This window comes from Rhynchophorus ferrugineus, unplaced genomic scaffold (genome assembly GCF_030347505.1).
Source record: "Rhynchophorus ferrugineus isolate W39M unplaced genomic scaffold, kcgeb_rfMv2 rfM6, whole genome shotgun sequence".
Classification (NCBI taxonomy): domain Eukaryota; kingdom Metazoa; phylum Arthropoda; class Insecta; order Coleoptera; family Curculionidae; genus Rhynchophorus; species Rhynchophorus ferrugineus.
The window spans coordinates 7,011,377-7,032,035 of NW_027472585.1; the positions used below are offsets into that span (position 1 = coordinate 7,011,377).

Genomic DNA, 20,659 nt, shown 5'->3' on the forward strand with positions numbered 1-20,659 from the left:
TGGTACTGGGATTTCTTTGAAGGAAAAAAATGTTTGATAACAGAAATGCAATATATTTTAAGAAAAATAAATGTATACATCTCTTTTTTAATAGATAATTTAACTGTTTTACAACTTAAATATATATTAGCTATATATAATCACATTTCCTAAGGCATTTGTATGTACTGTCAGCAAATAATACTCTATTCTATATCAATAAAATAAAACTACTATCACATATTACTGTTGATGCTTTGTAAATGTAAGAAATACCTGAAAAATAAATAAAAAAGTTAAATCTGGGGGACGTCGTAACTTTAATTGAAAATTACTTGTTCTAAACTGCTTTGTCCTAATGAATAATCTTCAATGTTTAGTTGTTCTCGTTTCTTTCCTTCTTCTAGTATACCAAACATCCTGGACCAAGGTATACTTTTATCCATAACATAATAAGTTAACAGTTCGTCGTGTTTCTCTCTCAAGATTGCCTTGGGGAAGTATTCCTTAATATATCCTTCTATGTCATTGGTGTTATGAGGTGTTTCACTACCACTACGTTCTGTTTTTTTGATTTTTATCGTGAGAGTATAGCCTTCGGCAAATTTGTTTTTCAAGTGTTGTGTGGAACCTAGACATTTAAAATTTCCATTGACCATTATGGCTAAACGAGTGCAAAGAGCTTCGCACTCTTCCATACTGTGTGATGTTAAAACGATTGTTTTTCCACTGTCTCGGACTTTACACAGAGCGTTCCACAGGTATCTTTTGGTAGCTGGGTCCATTCCTATAACATATTTTCATCAGCAGTTTTATTATAATTTGTTATAATTATACTAACCTGTGGTAGGTTCATCTAAATATATAACTGGTGGATCACCAATTAAGGCTATCGATGTGCTCAATTTCCTTTTGTTGCCACCGCTTAATTCTTTAACCCTCTTTTCCAGATGCCTGTAGTAATCGAAATCGGTAGCCAGTTTTTCCGCTATCAAGTTGCAGTAATCGTAGGGGATGCCCCGTAATAAAGAAAACATCACCAACGTTTCTCTGGCCGTCATATCATCCAAGAGAGCATCGAATTGAGGACAATAACCAATACATTTGTGCACTTCCTTGATATTGCTTTTAATGCTTCTTCCGTTAATCCATGCATCACCTCGAGTGATCCATACGTCACCCGTCAGCATCTTGAACGTGGTTGTTTTTCCTGCTCCGTTTATACCCAGCAGGCCGAAACATTCGTATTTCTTCACTCCAAGATGTAGACCGTTAACTGCCAGGAATTTTCCGTAATATTTGGTAAGGTTCTTCAGGACCATAGTGTAGGAGTGGAAAAGATCCGGTTCGGGGGTATCTGTAATTTTTGCTCTTTCAGCAACAACGTCACTGTCCTCCTCTGGATTAGTTATGGGATATTTGGGGAACCATTTTTGTCTGATCATGAATATTATTCGTGAAAATATTTCATACTCCGCCACAAGAAGGCCGATAAATAGCACTAAACCAACACTGAAGGAGAATAGAACGTTTCGACCGATACCGGGTGATTCCCATTTGTAATAGTGTTCATCCAAACCTGAAAAATATAGCCATACATATTTTTACATACCATTACATTTAAATTACATACGAGGATGGTTCAAATATGATGGAGACAAACGCTGTAGATGGCGCGCATGCATGTTTTGAAAGTCGTGGCCTGAGTATGTGATAGCTGGGTCCCTTACGAACAGTGTGGCATAGTTTTCGTCGGGAGCACATGTTTCACGCGCGTGCTAGGATCATGAGTGAACGTCATTTCCGACAGCCGTAGCGCAACGTATTGTTATTCGTTTTTTAGTGTGAGAAGGCGTTAAAAAGACGGAAATTGTTCTGCATTTTCGAAATCAGTTCGGTAGTAAGTGCCTGAGTAGGGCTGCCGTGTTTAAATGGGCCAAATCATACAAGGCGCCAGTGAAAGCGAAGACAACCACGTCCACGGGTAAGGTGCTGTGTACGGTGTTTTGGGAACGGCGGGGCGTCCTGTACTTCGATTTCCTGCGCACCCAACGTACCATTAATGCTGCATACCACTCTAACTTTCTGAAAACACACGTGAAACCTGTTTATCGCTCGAAACGGAGGAGCATATCAGCACGAAGTGCGATTCGCTCGATACAATATCGAAATTACAGAACATCCTCCCTATAGTCCGGATTTATCACCCTGCGACTACCACATGCTTGTCCAAAGATTCAACACCGACGGCGAGGTAGAGGAGTTCGTGCGCACATGGCTGTCCGAGTTGCCCCAAGGAATTCTTCGATATCGGTATCAAAAAACTTCCGGAAAGATGGACAAAATGCGTAACTAGTGAGAATAAATACCTAGAAAAACTGTAATTTTTTTCAATAGTAAATAAAGGTGTCAGAGTATTTGTCTCGATCATATTTGAACCACCCTCGTATAAATTATATCTTACCAGAGCAATATGACTCTGCGTGGACGGCACGAATACATTCATCATATGTAATAGTTGAGTTAATTATCAAACACTGTTCATAAATATCGTTACATATTTTGTTATAATAGTACAAGGTGTAAGTATCACGTATTCCCGTTGCTAAGGAATAGTGTGGGACAGTTAAGAAAACCCAGTGAAGGGCATTTCCGATGTGTTCTAAGTCAAGGCCAGGAGTTGCAAGAACTTGGACTATTAGGAATGCTGCAACACCTAAAATTTAAAAATATTGTATTTTGATTAAAGAAAATAGAATTTATTTTATTCATCTGTATTTTTTACATTGGCAATATTACAATATAAAAACATGTATCAAGTTAAAATCCGGCTAGGAGAAATTGATTGCTATAGTTCAGTGCTATCCTATATGCTGGGTCGCATCCCGGCACCGGGCCATTAAAATAAAATACTGGGTCGCAATCCAACAGTTGAGTGATAGTGAGTCAGTACAGCCAACTACAAACTCTAATATTGATTTCAACAAACGCAAGCACGATGAACAAGTAAATGAATCTTTAAAAATAAAAAGGGGTCATGGATCCGACAATATCTTGAAGAACTCAAGCTCATAATTTTGTCCTGGCTTCTTATGAAATTTCACAATTAATTACCAAATTCAATTATCCAAATGTTACTAAGAAGATAATACTTCAGTTGCTAAAAATTGAAATATCTCGATTGTACGAAAAAAAAACAGCAAAGCACGATAAGTCCGTCAGCGTTATCGAATAACACGGTAAAGCGTAGGATTTTGGACATAGCAGATGACGTTGAAAAAACAGCCGCAAGCCATCTGAAATCATGTCATTATTTTTCCGTGCAAATAGATGAAAGCACATATCCGATAATGCAAATCTGATATGTTTTCTACGATATGATTTTGAGAATACTATTGAGTTTTTGTTTTGTAAATTTTTTGCCAATGGCAAAGAATGCCAAGAAATATTTTACTTGATTAATGATTATATCAACAAAAATAATATTGAATAGAAGAAGTGTGTCGGCTTTATCCAAGAGTAAAGGTGGTAGCGCCGGAATGTGTATAGACGCATTGTACCATTCATAGAAAGGCATTGGATGACAAGAAAATGTCTTTACCCCTGACTGCAACGATGCAACAGTGTGTCAAGATCATAATCTAAAATCTCTTCTGTGAAATGCGGCCAGAAAAGTTTGAGTCGTTATTGGACTAAAATCTTTGCCAAACTGAAGATGTATTTGCCTTAAACTTTGGAACTTACTCTTTCAAGCGATTTGAAATCATCTCATTGCGAGAAGAAAATCAAGCATAAAGATGTCGCCAACGAGTCAAAAGACATGGCAATTGTTAAGAAAACGTACTCCACTCGCCATATTAATCCAGATATTGGACTGTCAAAACTTGTCTCAATGCTCTATAACTTCAAAATAGGATTGTGAAAATATGTAGTCAATAGTATACTTTACCTGTGAAGATACTAAAAAGTGTCATTCTAGTGTAACCTGTCGACGGCACATCAAATAAATATCCAGCAATATACATCATCGGTAACATAGACCAGCCGAAATATGCAAATATCGCGAATAGCCTGCCTGAAAAGATTAGTTAAGATTATACAATTAATAATATTGAATGCATTTAAAGTTTACCAACTTCAGCACATGTTTTAAAACCGTCTTCCTGAAAACAGACTAAGGTAATCACCAGCGCTATTACTGTAATCAAATAAGTAAGATAGTCCCAGAGAAGAGTAGTTATCCAGAAGACGTATGCTTTCACTCCAGAGACAAATTGTAGATGTTTTGAGTTGCAGACGCGTTCGCGAACTATGAATAGTATATAGAATGACGAAACGAATGCCATGCTAAAGCTGATGTTAAAAGCTAGTTGAAAGCCCATATTATTTCCTGTTGATATTTGGTTTATCTAAAATAGAAAAGAACGAAAGATCACGAACAGTTAATGATTTCCAGTTGCAGCCTGTGTACTAACTTTAGACTCCGAACTATATGGAAGGGGATGATTGACAAATTCTAATCCACAATTAGTACAATTTAATATTTTTTGGTAGGTGGCGTCTAGAGCAAGCCCCAAAGTGACACCGGGGGTGTGGTATGGATCATTATTGAAATAAGCAGTTAATTTTGTGTCAAAATATGTATTTGATGGAATGTCTTCCATTTGGGCACCAACTACATAGCTTCTCTTTGCTGTTGATGGAGTATTCTTCGTCTGAAAAATAAAAAGTGGCAGGTACTCTTAAAATATCAATGTGGATTTAACAATGTTTATTGATTTTAGTGCTCTTTTTTTAAAGTATGATTGCATATATATAGCACTGCATGGATTATTTTTGTTACTAATTTGAATCATAATAAGAATTAAGGAACTACATTACCACTTGTAACATTGTGTCGACGATACTGTTTACGGTCTGACTTGCCCGTCCAGCATTGTTCTCATATATATTTTGATAAGGGTTGTTGTTGCCTTGGACTAATACAACTGGCGAATCGAATTTATCGATGGTCAGAGGCATGGCGGGTAAATCATCAAACTGACTTTGCTGGCGAACCATCACTATAGCCAAAACTAAGAATATAACTGGCATAAAAATCTGAATGACGAGAAGAACCCAAGATCGAAAAGTGGACAACACCTTCTTCATTGCCATAGCCAAGAATTGGTTTATAAGAAACTTTGTATTTGACACTTGTTGTGGTGCCAAATTTACATCAACTATAACGGAAAAAATGTAAAAAATAATTATTACCAAAAAGTGTTCAATTCATTCACCTTTGGTTTGCAAGTTTTCAAACACAGTCTTTTCGTTTAATTCCAAATCATTAGAATTGTATAGTTCTTCTTGACCATGATCGGCTCCTACTCTAAAAAATATAAAGGATATATTATAACACTGTTAAAAAACCCAATAATCGTAAATTTATACTTCATAAAAACTTCTTCTAAGGTCGTCAACGATATGCCGTAACTGTTAACCCCAAGTTGTTGGCTATGATTTTCCAATTCTTTGAGCATTTTCTCGAATAAATAAGATTGGCTCTCGACTAGAAGATAGGTCAGTTCGGATCCGATATTGCTATGGACCTACGAAATACAGCATAAAAAGTTAAAAATGTCTACCCGAAAAGTTGGTTTGGATTACCTCAATTGTGGGTATGTATTGACGCAACAGATTGGTTACTTTAGCGGGGTCACAGTGAACCGATTTATCCATGATCAGATGATATCCGGCTCCGTATTTCTTTTTAAGGAAGAAACTAGAGCCGCAACACTGCAACTCACCCCCCGCCATGATGGCAATTCGGTCTCCAAGAAGATCGGCTTCGTCCATGAAATGCGTCGTTAAAAGTAGAGTTCGTCCTAAAACAGACAAACAAAAATAAATATAAATTAACTGATGCAACTTTTTAGTAATCAGTTTGTGTTAGATTTGTTCAACATACCACTTTTTTGTTTTAAAAGAAGGTCCCATAGAGCTCTCCTAGCAGATGGATCCATTCCAGCTGTGGGTTCATCTAGCATCACTACTTTTGATTTACCACATAATGCGATACCGACACATAATTTTCTTTTCATGCCTCCGGACAATGTACTGGACTTGTGTTTTCTCTAAAAATTCACCCATGAATGTAGCGTTTTTCAGTAAGGGTAAGACTTTCAAATTGAATGAAACAAGCTCTACTGCATCAGTGGCTGATGCCATTGATTTTAGAGGATTGGCAAATTATTGGCTTCAGGCAGCTTTCTAAGGAAAACTCTACAGGGAGCAAATCGTATGGTCTTGGCCACTTCTGCCTAGAGATAACCATACCCTCAGTATGCAAAATATATCCCATAGCGCCATCTTGTTTGAACATGTCGTTCGTGAATTAATTGCCACCTTGTGAATATCCTGTGGGGTGGAGTTGCTCTATATACGCCAATTACACTCGTTTACATAACTGTGCATTTAAAAATTATTTTTTGGCTAAAATTGCCATCCCAATAAATGCTCTAATAATAATTTTTTATCATTTGGCTGGGTTATTTAATTGTGTAATTAAAATATTGATAAAAATAGGTTTGCAGTAATTAAGAATAATGATACGCATGAGTATGAGTGCTTTTATAAAAACTGTAATATCATCCTGATGATCTATAATAATATATAAATATAATATAATATAATAATATAGTTACCTTGGGCTGCAATTCTAACAACTCGACATATTTATCAATTTCATCTTTAACTTCCTGACCTCTCAGGCCTTTCAGACCGCTGAAGAAATATAAATGTTCTTCAACAGTTAAGTCATCGAAGATGATATTATGTTGAGGGCATAATCCCAGACTATTTCTCACACCATCTATATCTGTTCTTATATCGTAACCGTTAACAAGAGCCGTGCCACCAGTTGGGGGAAACATCCCGGTCAACATGGACATAGTGGTGGTTTTACCTGCACCATTATGGCCTAGAAGGACCGTGATTTGATCCTCGTACATATTGAGTGACAGATTTCTAACGGCCGCTTTATTTCCAAATACTTTGCGTAAGTTCTTGATCTGAATTCCTACGTTGAGATTCGGCTCGCTCTCGAAAAATTCGCTGCTATTTGGAGACGATGGGTTTAAATCTTCTACGGCTGATAATAATTATTGAAATCATAGTAATAATTAGGATAATTAAACTAATTATTATGATATTTTACCTATGTAATTTTTGCCACACCAATATGACTTTAAGAAAGGAAAATACCAGGGCTGCGGTATGCCATAATCACCAGGAAATATTGCTTCGACATACAAAGCTATTAACAAGTAGATGAAACAATCTAGTACTAACATGGTCATGAGATGTCCTAATGTTAAGTTATCATCAGGGGTAATAGTCCTCCATATGTTATTCCACTGAACACCTGAAAAATCAACTTAGTTCAAAGAAGCACAGTAATATCGAACTACCTTCTCCTGTCCCCTCAAACATCAGTATCAGTTGGAATCCAAACGCCATCGCCGTATTGGCACCCAACGAGGTTCCCAGTTTAGTACTTAATGATAAAAATTCGTAATTCTGCTGCATAAAACCATAGGGAGCATAAGATAAGAACCATGCTAGGCCCGCTATCGTTGCTGCAGTATTTGCTATGAGTAACAGAAAAAAATATTATGTTGTTTTAAGGTTTAACATTGTTTGCGTACCTTTAGAGAAGAATACGCTGATGCAGAAACAGAAGGTGATAGTTGCGCAGATGTAGAAAAACAGGAATAGCAAAATGACCATAGGGTTTGCGTACGTGAAAACGGTAAAATCAGTGTTCTTGTACCACCTAACTTTTAGCATAATAACCATCAATATGATTGAGACGATTAAGTAGCTGAAAGTCTTCAGGAACCAAGCAGTCCAATGAAGCCAATTTGGTAGACCCATAATTTTCATTGCTTCCTAAAAATAATTTTTTAGCCTATAATGCTTTATCATTTAAGTTTCTTTCACGGAGGATATGGTAAAATCCCTTATCTGCCACTGTAGATCTTCTAAGATTTAAGACAAAAATCTGAGTGCTTATTTTCACGTTTCTTTTTATGAAATGAAGTAATAACAAGCAAGGTTTAGACTGTACAGATCACAACTTCTCAGGTAGTATCTCTTTATGTTTGCCAAGTCACTAGCATTCTAGCATTACAGTGATGGAATATCTATATGCGTTTTTAAATCGCATTCCTTCCAGTCCGAGAAAACACTTAAAACTGTTAAAAATTAAAACTCAGACATCCACACAAAGTTTTTTTGCGTTAACAGAACGCCAAATAATACAGTTATTAAATTATGATAAACAGAAAAAAAATTCCAAGATGTGCCATAAAAAAATGAAAGAGCAGTTTCAACCTCTCTTACAGAATTATGTAAATTTGTTTGCTACATTTTAGAGATTAGATCTATTTGTTAGACCTTTAGCTAAATCTATTATCATACAAACCTTCAATTGTTTCTCCTTTTCAGCTGTGATTGCTTTCACAGTATTGATACAAGTGTATACAAAACTCAGCATGAATATTATACCGACAAAGCTTTTTAAAGGTGTTAATAATGGATCATCTTGCCAATTTGCGTATGGGAACCTATTCATATAGATAAATGGAAGTTTAGGTACATCATCGTTTAGTAAAATGCTGCTTATATCTGCCATATTTGTTAAAATTCCCTTTTGATGTAAGATTACTAGGAATGATATACCGTGTTGTAGCGCGAGGAAACCTTCCAAAAAATAATCTAAAAAGTAATGAGCACATAAATAAATAAAGATCTCAGTACTGCGGTAGACAATAATACTTGGAGTTGCACCAGTTTGGTTTTCAGGCGTCCTCGGGCCACTACTTTGATACACCGGATAAATTAAATTCGTTCGCCAGTCGTTTTGTTCCAGAGATGCGCTCGTTGATCTGAGTTCAGCAGGAAAACTAGGATTCAAATCAGTAGTTTGATTATTAATTAGAATTTTATTATTATAAATACATACCGTAAACTAATGGTGGATTTATTTCTTTGGTTAGTATTTCCTATAATGTGGCCATCAAACGAAATACCGGCAAATATATTCTTGCTTCCTTGAGTCGTGTAATATGCTATCAGAGACTCACTATTGTTAAATGCTTTAACATCTTTGAAAATATTCAGTAACGTTATGGCATTCATTATTTCATCCACATCATCATTTTGTGGAGAGTAAATCAATTCATATGTACCGCTGAAACAAAATAGAAAATCAAATGATCTTATTATTTATATGCGATTTTTTTAAAATGACAAACACTTAAAACCTAAGGAAGTTCCGTTATCTAATGCTTTTTGTACCAAAAACTGGTGTATTTTTGAATTCTCATATATTCTCATAGAAAATTGAAATGTACTTACAATACGCTGTCACTATCGTCTTCCCCGCTATTTGCCTGTTTCATTTTCTTTAAATAGCGAGCTAGGTTGCTGCCGCTGTTTGAAACATTGCAAGCACTTAATATGGACAGGCTCATATTACTCGGTGGTGTGAAAGTACAGAAGGGATTGTAGATGACCGCATCGTGCGGTTCTGGATCAACCAAGCTTCTGATCAGCACTAATAAAATGGAGAAAAGAACGGGTGCTAGGATTTCTATGAGTGTCTGAATCGGCTTTCTGTACTGCAACAGCCAGTTTTTCCACATGAGCAACAGAAACTTGCGCAGTTTTGTGCCCATGGTTTCTGAAAAGTATAAACGGTCCATTATTGAGTTGTTAAAAAGTGGTTTATTTTCATAGCTAAAATATATCGATTTATAAAGCATTTTTATATTATTATTAACTATTTTAAATTTCGTTGAGAGATAATTTTTTTATTTGTCAGATGTGACAATGGTGACTTGTTGATTTTAATGAATTTGATGCATAAAATGGAAACTACTGTTACATGAGTATTTTTATAATGTTTCTTGTAGTATTTGAATTTTAGGTTGGCAGGGCCTATATTATATATTATTATTTATAAATAAAGTATAATTGATTCATTTGGTGATTTATATTGTTTCCATATTTTTAATTATAAATAACATTGTATAGATACCTATAATAAATATTATATCATCTATTGCAAACAACTAAATTGTTGATAAAAAACAATCTGTAATATATTTATTTTGGAAATACATTTTAATTTGTGTTATCTTTAATAGGGCCATTTGGCACGCCAGAAAAATAGGCTTCTGTTTACTTAAGTCAATGATCGGTTCATATATTCGATTAATTGTATAGATTTGCGTGATAGTTATTTAGAAAAAAATACGCCTCTGCTTTTGTGATGTTATCGACGACCTTGATTTGTAGAATGACGAAACGTTTTCAGTAAACGCCTCTCTCTCCAATGTGAGACGAAACAATAACAGAGTTTAGGGTTAGTAGGGATCCGATAATTATTATTTCTAAGTGAATAATTAAACGTATTATGGAAAAAAATTACCTGAAAAGTGCGAAGAAACGGTTTCATCTTCCACATTTTCTATCAATTCGTAATTATAATGCGATGATTCAGACATTAGAACGTAATATGAACAAAAACAAATAGAGGTTAGGATATGCTATAGTTTTGATGAATATGCGCATTGATGTTATATTACTAGTTTTACATCAACTGTTTTAGAGACACAAATAAAATTGTAACATAGGTAATTTTAATAGTAATATATTTAAGATATCATAATAACGGAAAAAATAAAAAATATTCCATTTTAATATAATTCAGCATAATTGTGTTACAGGAAGTCTACGCAAATAATATATTAAATATTAAAGTTTTTATACAAGACAATTATTTTCTATTCAAAACGTTTTTACGTGGAAAATAACATTTGATTTCCAATAATTTCTAATACATTTTTGATCAAGTATAATAGGAAACGTTTTCAAGGTTTTTCTTCCTTATTTATGTATTTTTGGAATTTTAGAGAATTTCAAATATATAATTTAATTTAGTCGTATTATTTATAGTAGAATACTTTATGAGATATATTTGCGCTAAAATATAATTGTTTGAAATATTTTAATGCGATTAGATTTCTTAAATATTCTATAAATGTTGTCTGTTGATAAAATTTTATACCAATTCGCGATTCAAGTGTTCTATTGAAATTATCCTAAAATAACTGGTTACTTTAAATAGATAAGTTTTATAAAAATGTGAAATAGAAAATGAAATAACCTTATTTAAATAAAATTAATTAAGAATATATTTTGTTTCAATTTATATAGTATTAATTGAATTATTTTAAAGGCCTTATCTCAACGTTGTATTAATGTGTCTGTCAATTTCTTTTGTTCCTAACACTATGTTTTATATTATATGTTTTAAGTTTTACGATTAGATTAGATGGTTATTATGTGTTGTTAGAACTACACCTATTTCCTATCTTATTATAATATTATCAAATTTATGTAGAATACACATAACATTTTTATCTTACCGATAATTTATGACAATTATTGGAAACTTAATTTTAATTACAGTTTTACGGATTCTGCGGAAATGGGTTTAATAAATTTTCAGGCTGACAAGACAATATTTACGGTTATTTTTCAAAAACAAAAATTACCTTTTTTTACTTTACGTCTTTGGTTAACAAACCGTTTCTAATGATGAATTAACTACCGGTGATTAATTACAGAGGCACATTAACCATGACGCGCTGCGACCGGTACCTTTTTTGGCGGATTTCAATCCTAGACTGACAATTTTTTGTTTTTTGCATCGAATTGTTTCCAATGTTATGGCGCATGGGATGATTTTGTTTTAGATAAGATATAATAATATTGGACTGCCAATCTAAAATGAGCCTAACGATGTCATCCATTCAAATTTGATGAAACAATCGCGAGTATTTCAATTGATATGCTTGGAGCACAACCGCGGTTAAAAGTATTGTTATTATTTTAATATAATACGTAATAATTTTTCTTGATAACTAATACGAAAAACACAGAAGATTGAATAATATAGGTAAGAAGTTGAGGATGTCCAGGTGGCATTTTAGTTTTCATTTCATCATTTTTGTTAAAATTTAACAACATGATTTTTTTGAAAGATAACATCCATAATAAATATATGTTAAGTTTTATAAGATTGGGAAAATAATTTCGGTTTTTCCTAATAACTGAACTTATAGTCTAAGAGCTAGCAACGTTTTTCAGAGAGAATTTCAGGTTAGCTGATCTTTTGACATATCATCTCTTTCAGTTTCTCGATCAGCACCTGGCCCATCTAGCTTGCGGCGGGGGTTGCGTTTACCAGTCCGCATCGTACTTGTAGACAGAATACGCAATTTTTAGATTTAGAATGGATCACTTTTTAATAACTTTTGATAGGCTTAACATCGATATATATCGATAATTTTAGCCGATATTTTTTTGACCGATATATCGATATTTTTAATTTTTTAAAAATAATTAAATATATTTCTTCAACATTATAAAAAACCATATAATTATTTCTAATAAACTTTTTAAATTGGTTTTTAAATTTTAAAGTTTAGTTTATTTTGGTTGTTAATTTCAAATGTTTTTTATAATAATTTTGGTACTGAATTGTAAGGGTTTATTAAAAATATCCATATATATTGCAAAAAAAATATCAATATCTTTTTTCTCCGATATATCGATAAATCGATGTATAGATATTTTTGAAAATATCGACGTATAGATTTGTCGATATTTTTCTCGGCGGTCGCCACCCCTACTGACAGCACTCTTTCAACATACCTATTTTATGAATCAGTATTCCTTATTATTTAACAATAGAATTATTGTCTGGTGTACTAATCTTACGTATTTTGATACTTAAATAATGCCATATAAAAATCAAGCCGAACTGAAATAATTTGATTTTTTTTATAAATAAAAAAAGTGTCTGGCACATTGTAAACAATCGTAAAAATATTTCGCAATGAATTAAATATTTTTGTTAAACCTACTATTAAAAAAATTATCCATTGTTAATTAATTTAAAAATTGAGTATTTGTAACTGTACAGATAGGATGTGCACTGGTAAACGCAACCCCTGCCGTCAGCCAGATATTCCAGGGTGCTGACCAAGAGAGTGAAAAAGATGATATATCAAAACATCAGCTTACCTGAAATTCTTGTTTACGCTACGTTGCTAGCTCCCGTACTACTATTGATGAAGTATACTAGGGATGTTGGCATTGGATATTCAAAAATATATCGATATAATGGAGAAAAATATATCGAAATTTTTGTTACAACAACCAAGAAATATATCGATATGTTTTAAAAAGTAGTAATATTTTTAAAATGTTTGTAATATTATAGGTCATATTTTGCTTTTTTCTTCCTAGAGTTTCATCGAAAATTGTGTGGTGTTTAAGGCGATATGTGCTTAAATGAATATGACTTTCACAATTGGTTTGATTATCTTTGTTTCAGACATTTCAATGCCTTGGTCAACCAATAATTGAGGAACAATAAACAACTAATGCATGCGATAAAAGAAAACGATTAGAATTAGCTTATAGGAAAATTAAAAGTAATGCAGACACGAAACTTGACATTTTCAAAGAGGTATACATCTATGACCGTGTTACTATTGTAAAATATGATATAGCTTTGAAGCTCGATGTTAGTAGAATAAAGTAACATATGTGTCAAGTCATAACATTACATACTTAAGTGTAGCGACATATTAGAAAAACATCGTTAGAAAAACCGGTAATGACTTTCCGGTACATTTGGCACTCTTGATTGTAATAGTTCTCTTCCACACTTATCATTAGAGAAGTCAATGCTCCTACAGATTCACCGATTCAGCTTATTATTTCAGCGGTCGATGGCACTTTTTCTCCAGTATTACTGCAGACCGTTTTTAATTTTTCCATAGCCAAACTTTCTTAATTAGAGAACCTGTTATAATTTATACAAAATTCATTCTTATCATTAGAGAAGTCAATGCTCCTACAGATTCACCGATTCAGCTTGTTATTTCAGCGGTCGATGGCACTTTTTCTCCAGTATTACTGCAGACCATTTTTAATTTTTCCATAGCCAAACTTTCCTAATTAGAGAACCTGTTATAATTTATACAAAATTCATTCTTATCATTAGAGAAGTCAATGCTCCAACAGATTCACCGATTCAGCTTGTTATTTCAGCGGTCGATGGCACTTTTTTTCCAGTATTACTGCAGACCATTTTTAATTTTTCCATAGCCAAACTTTCTTAATTCGAGAACCTGTTATAATTTATACAAAATTCATTCTTATCATTAGAGAAGTCAATGCTCCTACAGATTCACCGATTCAGCTTATTATTTCAGCGGTCGATGGCACTTTTTCTCCAGTATTACTGCAGACCGTTTTTAAATTTTCCATAGCCAAACTTTCCTAATTAGAGAACCTGTTATAATTTATACAAAATTCGAAGGTAACAAAAATTCGTATGTCAATTGGTGCTTTCATTGATTTTGTTCCAACGAAAATATTTATTGCACCTACGATATGTTGGAGTATAAGTATAATTGCTTATTTCTATATCTGTGTATGTTATTAGTGAACAATGCGTCGTTTTTCATAAAATACAACCTATGTAATTACCTGTCTACTATAATACGTATATATGTTATATACATTTTGCTGTATGGTTTTTCGTTATTTATGTTTCTAAAAGCTAATTAACTATACTAATGATTTTCTACAAAACATTACTTTTTTCATGTCTCGTCTTAATTAATTAAATTTTCTTAAATTAAGTTACAACAAAACGTAACACTGACGAAACTTGACTGACATAGGGCTGCAAACAATACCAATCGGCTTACGTGGAAAGCTTTAACAATTTAATTAAATATAAAGCTTTCAAAAAAGTTATAATAATAGCTCATACATTTTAATTATTTAGCAGAAGGTGGTCGATATGATTTATACAGGTTTGCTAAAATTATTTTACATTCTGTCAGGATAGTTAGTTCTGGCAGATTGTCAGAAAAGTCAGTAGCTAGTTAGAAAATCTGAATCTGTACATTTACTACAGTTTTCTGATAATAATAATAACATGTAGATTTAATATTACACTTTTAAAATATAATAGGAGGACTTCAGAACGTAACAACGTCACTTTCTCAGGTCTTTCTCATCTAATCTATCAATCTAAGAAAAGTTGATAACACTGTATGTTTTATATATATATATATATATATATATTATGAGTGCCGTGCTCTGATTATATTTGCTTTCGATTCGTTTACTCGATAGCGCGCTAATAAATATTGACAAAGTTTCTTAAGACTTTGTAATTTGAATGACTTATTGTTTTTCTTAAACATTTGCAGGTGTTGAAGCTGGATAAGCTGTAAAGATCTATTTATCTAGATAGAACTTAATAAACAAATTAAAATACAATCCATTAGGAATTAATAAAAAAAATTGTAATTTATTCAATAATTGTAATGAAGTCATATATTTAAAAAACAACTTATGAGAGACTGTTTTAAAAGCTTGTTACTATACTTGACTGATAGTAAAAATATGATATCATATGTTATGTATTGTTATGTAATGGCACATTTGAAGAAAAAAATTATATATTATACATATTTTTCCGACAATATGTAATGGTAATATATATATATATATATATATATATATATATTCTTGTAAAAATTTGTACAAATTTCTTGTCAAACGCAGAATATATATTTCATTTACGCGCGTTGTTATTTATGTTTCACTTATTCTGCTAATCCTTGAAACATAAGATATATCTTAGTCATAACGTTCAACGATTTTGAATAAATTTCAAATATGCACTAGGTTGTTCAATAAGATCTACGCCATCTATATATATATATATATATATATATATATATATATATATATATATATATATATATATATATATATATATATATATATATATATATGCAACTGATTAAAACCAAAACCAAAAAATGCTTTAAAGAACATTCCATAGTTCATCAAGAACGAGAGTTATAACTAAACATAACTAAAGCATAAATAACAATGTGCATAAATGAAGAAAAAATATTTATTCTCATGTTAAAATGGCCTTACATTTTCAGCTATTTTTCAACAACATGAATGATGGATAAGAAATAGATGGCGTAGATCTTATTGAACAACCTAGTGCATATTTGAAATTTATTCGAAATCGTTGAACGTTATGACTAAGATATATCTTATGTTTCAAGGATTAGCAGAATAAGTGAAACATAAATAACAACGCGCGTAAATGAAATATATATTCTGCGTTTGACAAGAAATTTGATAAGGCTATATATACGATATAAGGATATAAGATAAGTATAAGGTAAGTCAGTGAATGTTAAGGTAAATCTACAATTCTGAACCAAATAGGAAGCAGCTTTTTTAAAAATTATTAATGTCAATTTTGTCAATCCTCAATAGATTCTATTGTTGACAATACAGGGTCGAGCACTTTGTTGGGCGTCAATGCGGGCTTGCATTACCAAGAGTCCAATTTTCTTAAGTCATTCCTGGAGTATGTCGTGGAATTCCCCGTGTGTTTTAGGTTAACATTGAGATTCTTTTCCAACTGGTGAGTGACCAACTTGGAGATCTTACCCAGCCCTTACTAACGTGGCTGGGATGATTTTCTTCGTCGGATTTTGCATTATATCTTCTTGGGCAATCACAAACATACCCAGCAGAATTTAATGCCTGATCACTGCGCCAGCCAAACCGACGATCTTTATTAGATACAGAAATAAATATCTCAACCTTCGTATTATTGATTGATTTGTTTGTTTTTCTTTAAGGGAAAAATATACATTATAATAGTCCTTTTTATTTATTTTATATTTGTTCGGAATAACGTTTAGATATATAATAGTTTGAAAAATTTGAAGAATCATCGTTTCCTAATAATAGCTTTGCGAAATATGAGAAAATGACTTGCACAATTGTGTGATCGAAATATTAATAAGGCATATGCCATCAGTATTATCAACTGATAATATTTACGCCTTATCAAATTTCCTGTCAAACCCAGAATATATATTTCACTTACGCGCGTTGTTATTTATGTTTCACTTATTCTGCTAATCCTTGAATCATCAGATATATCTTATTCATAACGTTCAACTATTTTGAATAAATTTCAAATATACACTAGGTTGTTCAATAAGATCTACGCCATCTATTTCTTATCTATCATTCAAGTTGTTGAATAACAGCTGAAAATTTAAGGCTATTTTAACATGAGAATATATATTTTTTTATTTATGCACATTGTTATTTATGATTTAGTTATAACTCTGACTCTTGATGAACTATGGAATATTTTTTAACGCATTTTTTGGTTTTGGTTTTAATGTTGCTTCCAAATGACATATTCGAAGTTAAAATACAGTTTCGGGCAGAAATAAATCATAATGAATACATGTTGCTGGAATTTCAAACAAGCTTTATCGTTATAAAATTCTAAATCAAAGGATTAAATAATATAAACAGAGTTGCTACGAAAAATATGCAACTGAACCAAGCCCGGAAGCAGAAAAAGAGTGTTCGCTATGGAAAGCAATTGGGCAACAGATTAAATAGACCAATTATTAGAGTACTGCCTATCAAAAATGACAGAAATGAGTGGGTTCCACGCAACGATGAAAAAGTTTAATTATTTCCAAACGAATGATATAAAATCTACAATAGATACAAATTCTATTTAGCAGCCCAATGTAGATTTAAATCTGATTTCTCCAATGGGTGTTGCTACAGAAATTGACAACCTCAATCCTAAAAAGGAATTGATGATATTTCACCTGAGTTACTGAAAGAGCTGCCACGAAAAGAACTCATCATGTTGACATACGTATTCATAACATACATATGCCTGTTTGATATTGAAGAATATTTCGGAATATTTTAAGGTTTTAAGATTGAATTTTAAGGAACAATTATGCTTACAAAACTCGACAAATCGGCAGAACAAGTTGGATCTTATAGACCCTTTGTGTTGCTATCTGCGATATCAAAATTACTTGAGAAATTACTATTAAAACCTATTAAACAATTTATAGAAATATCAGGTTTCCAGTTTGGGTTTCGAAATTACCAATCGACAATCGACCAAGCATACAGAGTAACAGCGGTTGGTGAAAAGGCATTCGAAGAAAAGAAGTACTGCCCAGCAATATTATGGACGTCTCACAAGATTTTTATTGTTTGATGACTACAAAAGAAACAGTACTTGGATTTGTCAACGACATAGTTATTATGGCAAAATATATTTCTCTGCCTAAGGCTGTAGAAAAAGTAGCAGTCAACAAGATCTACAAGTGGACTAGAGACTGGAAAATACAGCTTAATAGCTTCTAATCTACCCATGTTAATTTTGCATTACGGCGAATTGACGAAACCTAAACATAAATGAAAGGCAGAACCGATTAAACTCAAAATTAAGCAACTGTACTAGTTAGTCGGAAAGATACTCTCAACTTGATCTAAAAATCTAAACAGATTGGTTTATCGGTCAATCATAAAGCCAATTTGGACCTATGGGGTATACTTTATAAAGGGGGTTGTACTGAAACATCAAACCTACTAGTAAACCAACGCAGCCAAAACAAAGGTCTACGATTAATTACCAATACTTATCGCTACGTAACCAACGAAGGGTTGTACGATGACCTCAAAGTCAAATAAATATACGAAGTGATACCAGAGTTCGCCTTAAAACAAGGTTTAAGTAATACAGCTACTAGACAACACGCAGGAAAATAGAAAGCACACGAACTTGTATAATATATAAGTGTATGTTTAACTTTAGCTTAAGTAGTTTAGTTTTACTTTATTTTGGGAAATACATACTGATTTATTAATCCCAAGTGATGTGAAGATCGCTAGTGTTAAAAAATTTTTGCACTAAATATCTTCACTATCACACCAGAAAAATCAATTGAATTTTATTAAATAACGCTACGAACTTTTCGCAGCACATATTCATATGTCATAGAGAAATAATAAACAGCAGTATTTTGGTTTGAACTTTACTTAATTGAAGAAAAATATACTAAAAGAGTTTCTACACATATACTATTGCAAATATATTTTTACAAAGACACAGTTTATAATTCTTTATTATGGATGAATATTAAAAAATGGTTTTAAAAATATTAATTATTTTTATATATAAGGAATTTTTTTTCCTTGTGATATTTATTTAATAGAAAAATGTATTTAAAAATGCTTATTTATTTCATACCCAATTTTCTATTTTTTTTCAGTACTGCACCGCTTTGTAAACAAAACTAATTAAACTGTAATAAATATTTTGTCAGTTTTACTTTTAACTCTCATTAATTTTTCTGAAAAATAAATTATTTAGCAGCCATAGATAACAGAACCAAATCAATAACGTATAGTAATTTGTAGAAAACGTAATAATCATATAATCAGTGTAATATTAATAACGATTATTAATGTTTTGAGTTTCATTAATCATCCGAGTTTTTATTGACCAACTTACCATTTATTGTGACAATCTCTATGATGTAGATAAGGAAAGGGTAAAACGAATCAGTTCACCTACATTTTCTCGACTCGCTCAAATAAATAAACCGGAAAGGTTAGAAAATCCAAACCTCAAACAAATAGAAATTTAAATGTGCGCCTGCCTGGAAAAAGTTGGTTATTTCCAGATGTTGGATAACAGTATCGATGTATAACGGTATACAGTATGTTTGTCCTAGTTTTATGCAAGAAAATATTGCCTAGGTTCTATGTTCTAATCAATAAGGATATTTTTTTTCATTTTTCGAAGAAATGTTAGTTTACTCATGTTAACAAAGTTGGAAAAATCGATTTTTTTTAAATTTCAAAAGTCTTTAAGAATGTATCCTTAAGAGTATGTTTTAAAAATTAAATTATGTTCCGAGATATAGCTGTTTTAGTGACGTGGTATCTAAAAACAAAGTTTTAAACGCGTTTTTCTCGAAACTGCCTTTTTCGTGGCGGTTGATAAGATATTCTAAGTGCTATTATATCGATTTACTGGAGATACGAGCGCACTTCTCTCTATATACTACAAAAAAAGTCGGCAATGTCAAAAATAGTAAAGAAATGTCGTTTTTTTTCGAAGAGCCATAATTTGGCGAAAAAAATGGTTTGCTTTTTTTTTACTTTGTACTATAGCATCACTTCTAGATAGATAAGCATTTTTTTTTGGTTTCAGATTACTAGGAAGGTTGCAGTAGTGTCTACCCCCTTCATCAACCTATACATATTTTCACTTGTTTTTCATTTCATATATTCATTAGTATTCATTCTATTATAATGGTAAAAATACTGTTTTCTTATTTCACTTTTTCATTTCACCTGGTATTTCGCTTTATGTGAAAAATATACTATCATTCATTTCTTATAACATGCCCAACAATTTTTTTAAAAATATTATCTAAATGGATCATAAATTAGACCAATGAATGCATATACAAAACGACTTTTTAAAAAAAGTATAAAACTAACAATACAGACACGTTAACAAACAATTTTACATCAAGATAGCGCTGAGATTACTGACAAACATCACTCAAGTAATATTCCTTATCGACAGTTTGATATATTGTTTCATGATAAAAGACTACTTGTTGTAATACTTTTGCGCCATTTTTGTTCCAGATTT

General features: G+C 32.2%; 1 protein-coding gene and 1 long non-coding RNA gene across 3 annotated transcripts; one reads left to right on the forward strand and one right to left on the reverse strand.

Annotated features, from left to right (window-relative positions):
- Window positions 1–32: 32 nt before the first annotated feature.
- Window positions 33–11,720, reverse strand: LOC143198579 (phospholipid-transporting ATPase ABCA3). 2 transcript variants are annotated; one of them, XM_076407900.1, is made up of 21 exons: window positions 11,586–11,720; window positions 9,382–9,706; window positions 8,987–9,214; window positions 8,800–8,927; window positions 8,447–8,739; window positions 7,668–7,911; window positions 7,431–7,610; window positions 7,178–7,384; window positions 6,666–7,111; window positions 5,930–6,095; window positions 5,629–5,846; window positions 5,413–5,570; window positions 5,259–5,350; window positions 4,861–5,201; window positions 4,455–4,694; window positions 4,112–4,388; window positions 3,929–4,054; window positions 2,444–2,695; window positions 821–1,558; window positions 315–766; window positions 33–255 (listed from the first exon to the last, which is right to left on the reverse strand). In XM_076407900.1, exons 2-21 carry the CDS (start codon window positions 9,699–9,701, stop codon window positions 223–225), a joined length of 5,139 nt encoding a protein of 1,712 aa, XP_076264015.1. In that variant the 5' UTR covers window positions 9,702–9,706; window positions 11,586–11,720; the 3' UTR covers window positions 33–222. The 2 variants fall into 2 exon arrangements, with proteins under 2 accessions (XP_076264015.1, XP_076264014.1); XM_076407899.1 differs by lacking the exon at window positions 11,586–11,720 and adding an exon at window positions 10,457–10,612.
- Window positions 11,721–19,732: 8,012 nt separating this feature from the next.
- LOC143198580 (uncharacterized) lies at window positions 19,733–20,333 on the forward strand. Its single transcript, XR_013006246.1, has 2 exons — window positions 19,733–20,140; window positions 20,210–20,333. It is a non-coding gene; the product is annotated as an uncharacterized LOC143198580 (long non-coding RNA).
- The last annotated feature ends 326 nt before the right edge of the window (window positions 20,334–20,659 follow it).

Coding starts and splice junctions, on each gene's coding strand:
- LOC143198579 (XM_076407899.1), bottom strand. CDS start 10,532: ATGTCTGAATCATCGCATTATAATTACGAATTGATAGAAAATGTGGAA. Junction 8,740..8,799: donor CCAAACTGGTGCAACTCCAA/GTATTATTGTCT, acceptor ATTACTTTTTAG/ATTATTTTTTGGAAGGTTTC. Junction 7,112..7,177: donor GTGTGGCAAAAATTACATAG/GTAAAATATCAT, acceptor AATTATTATCAG/CCGTAGAAGATTTAAACCCA.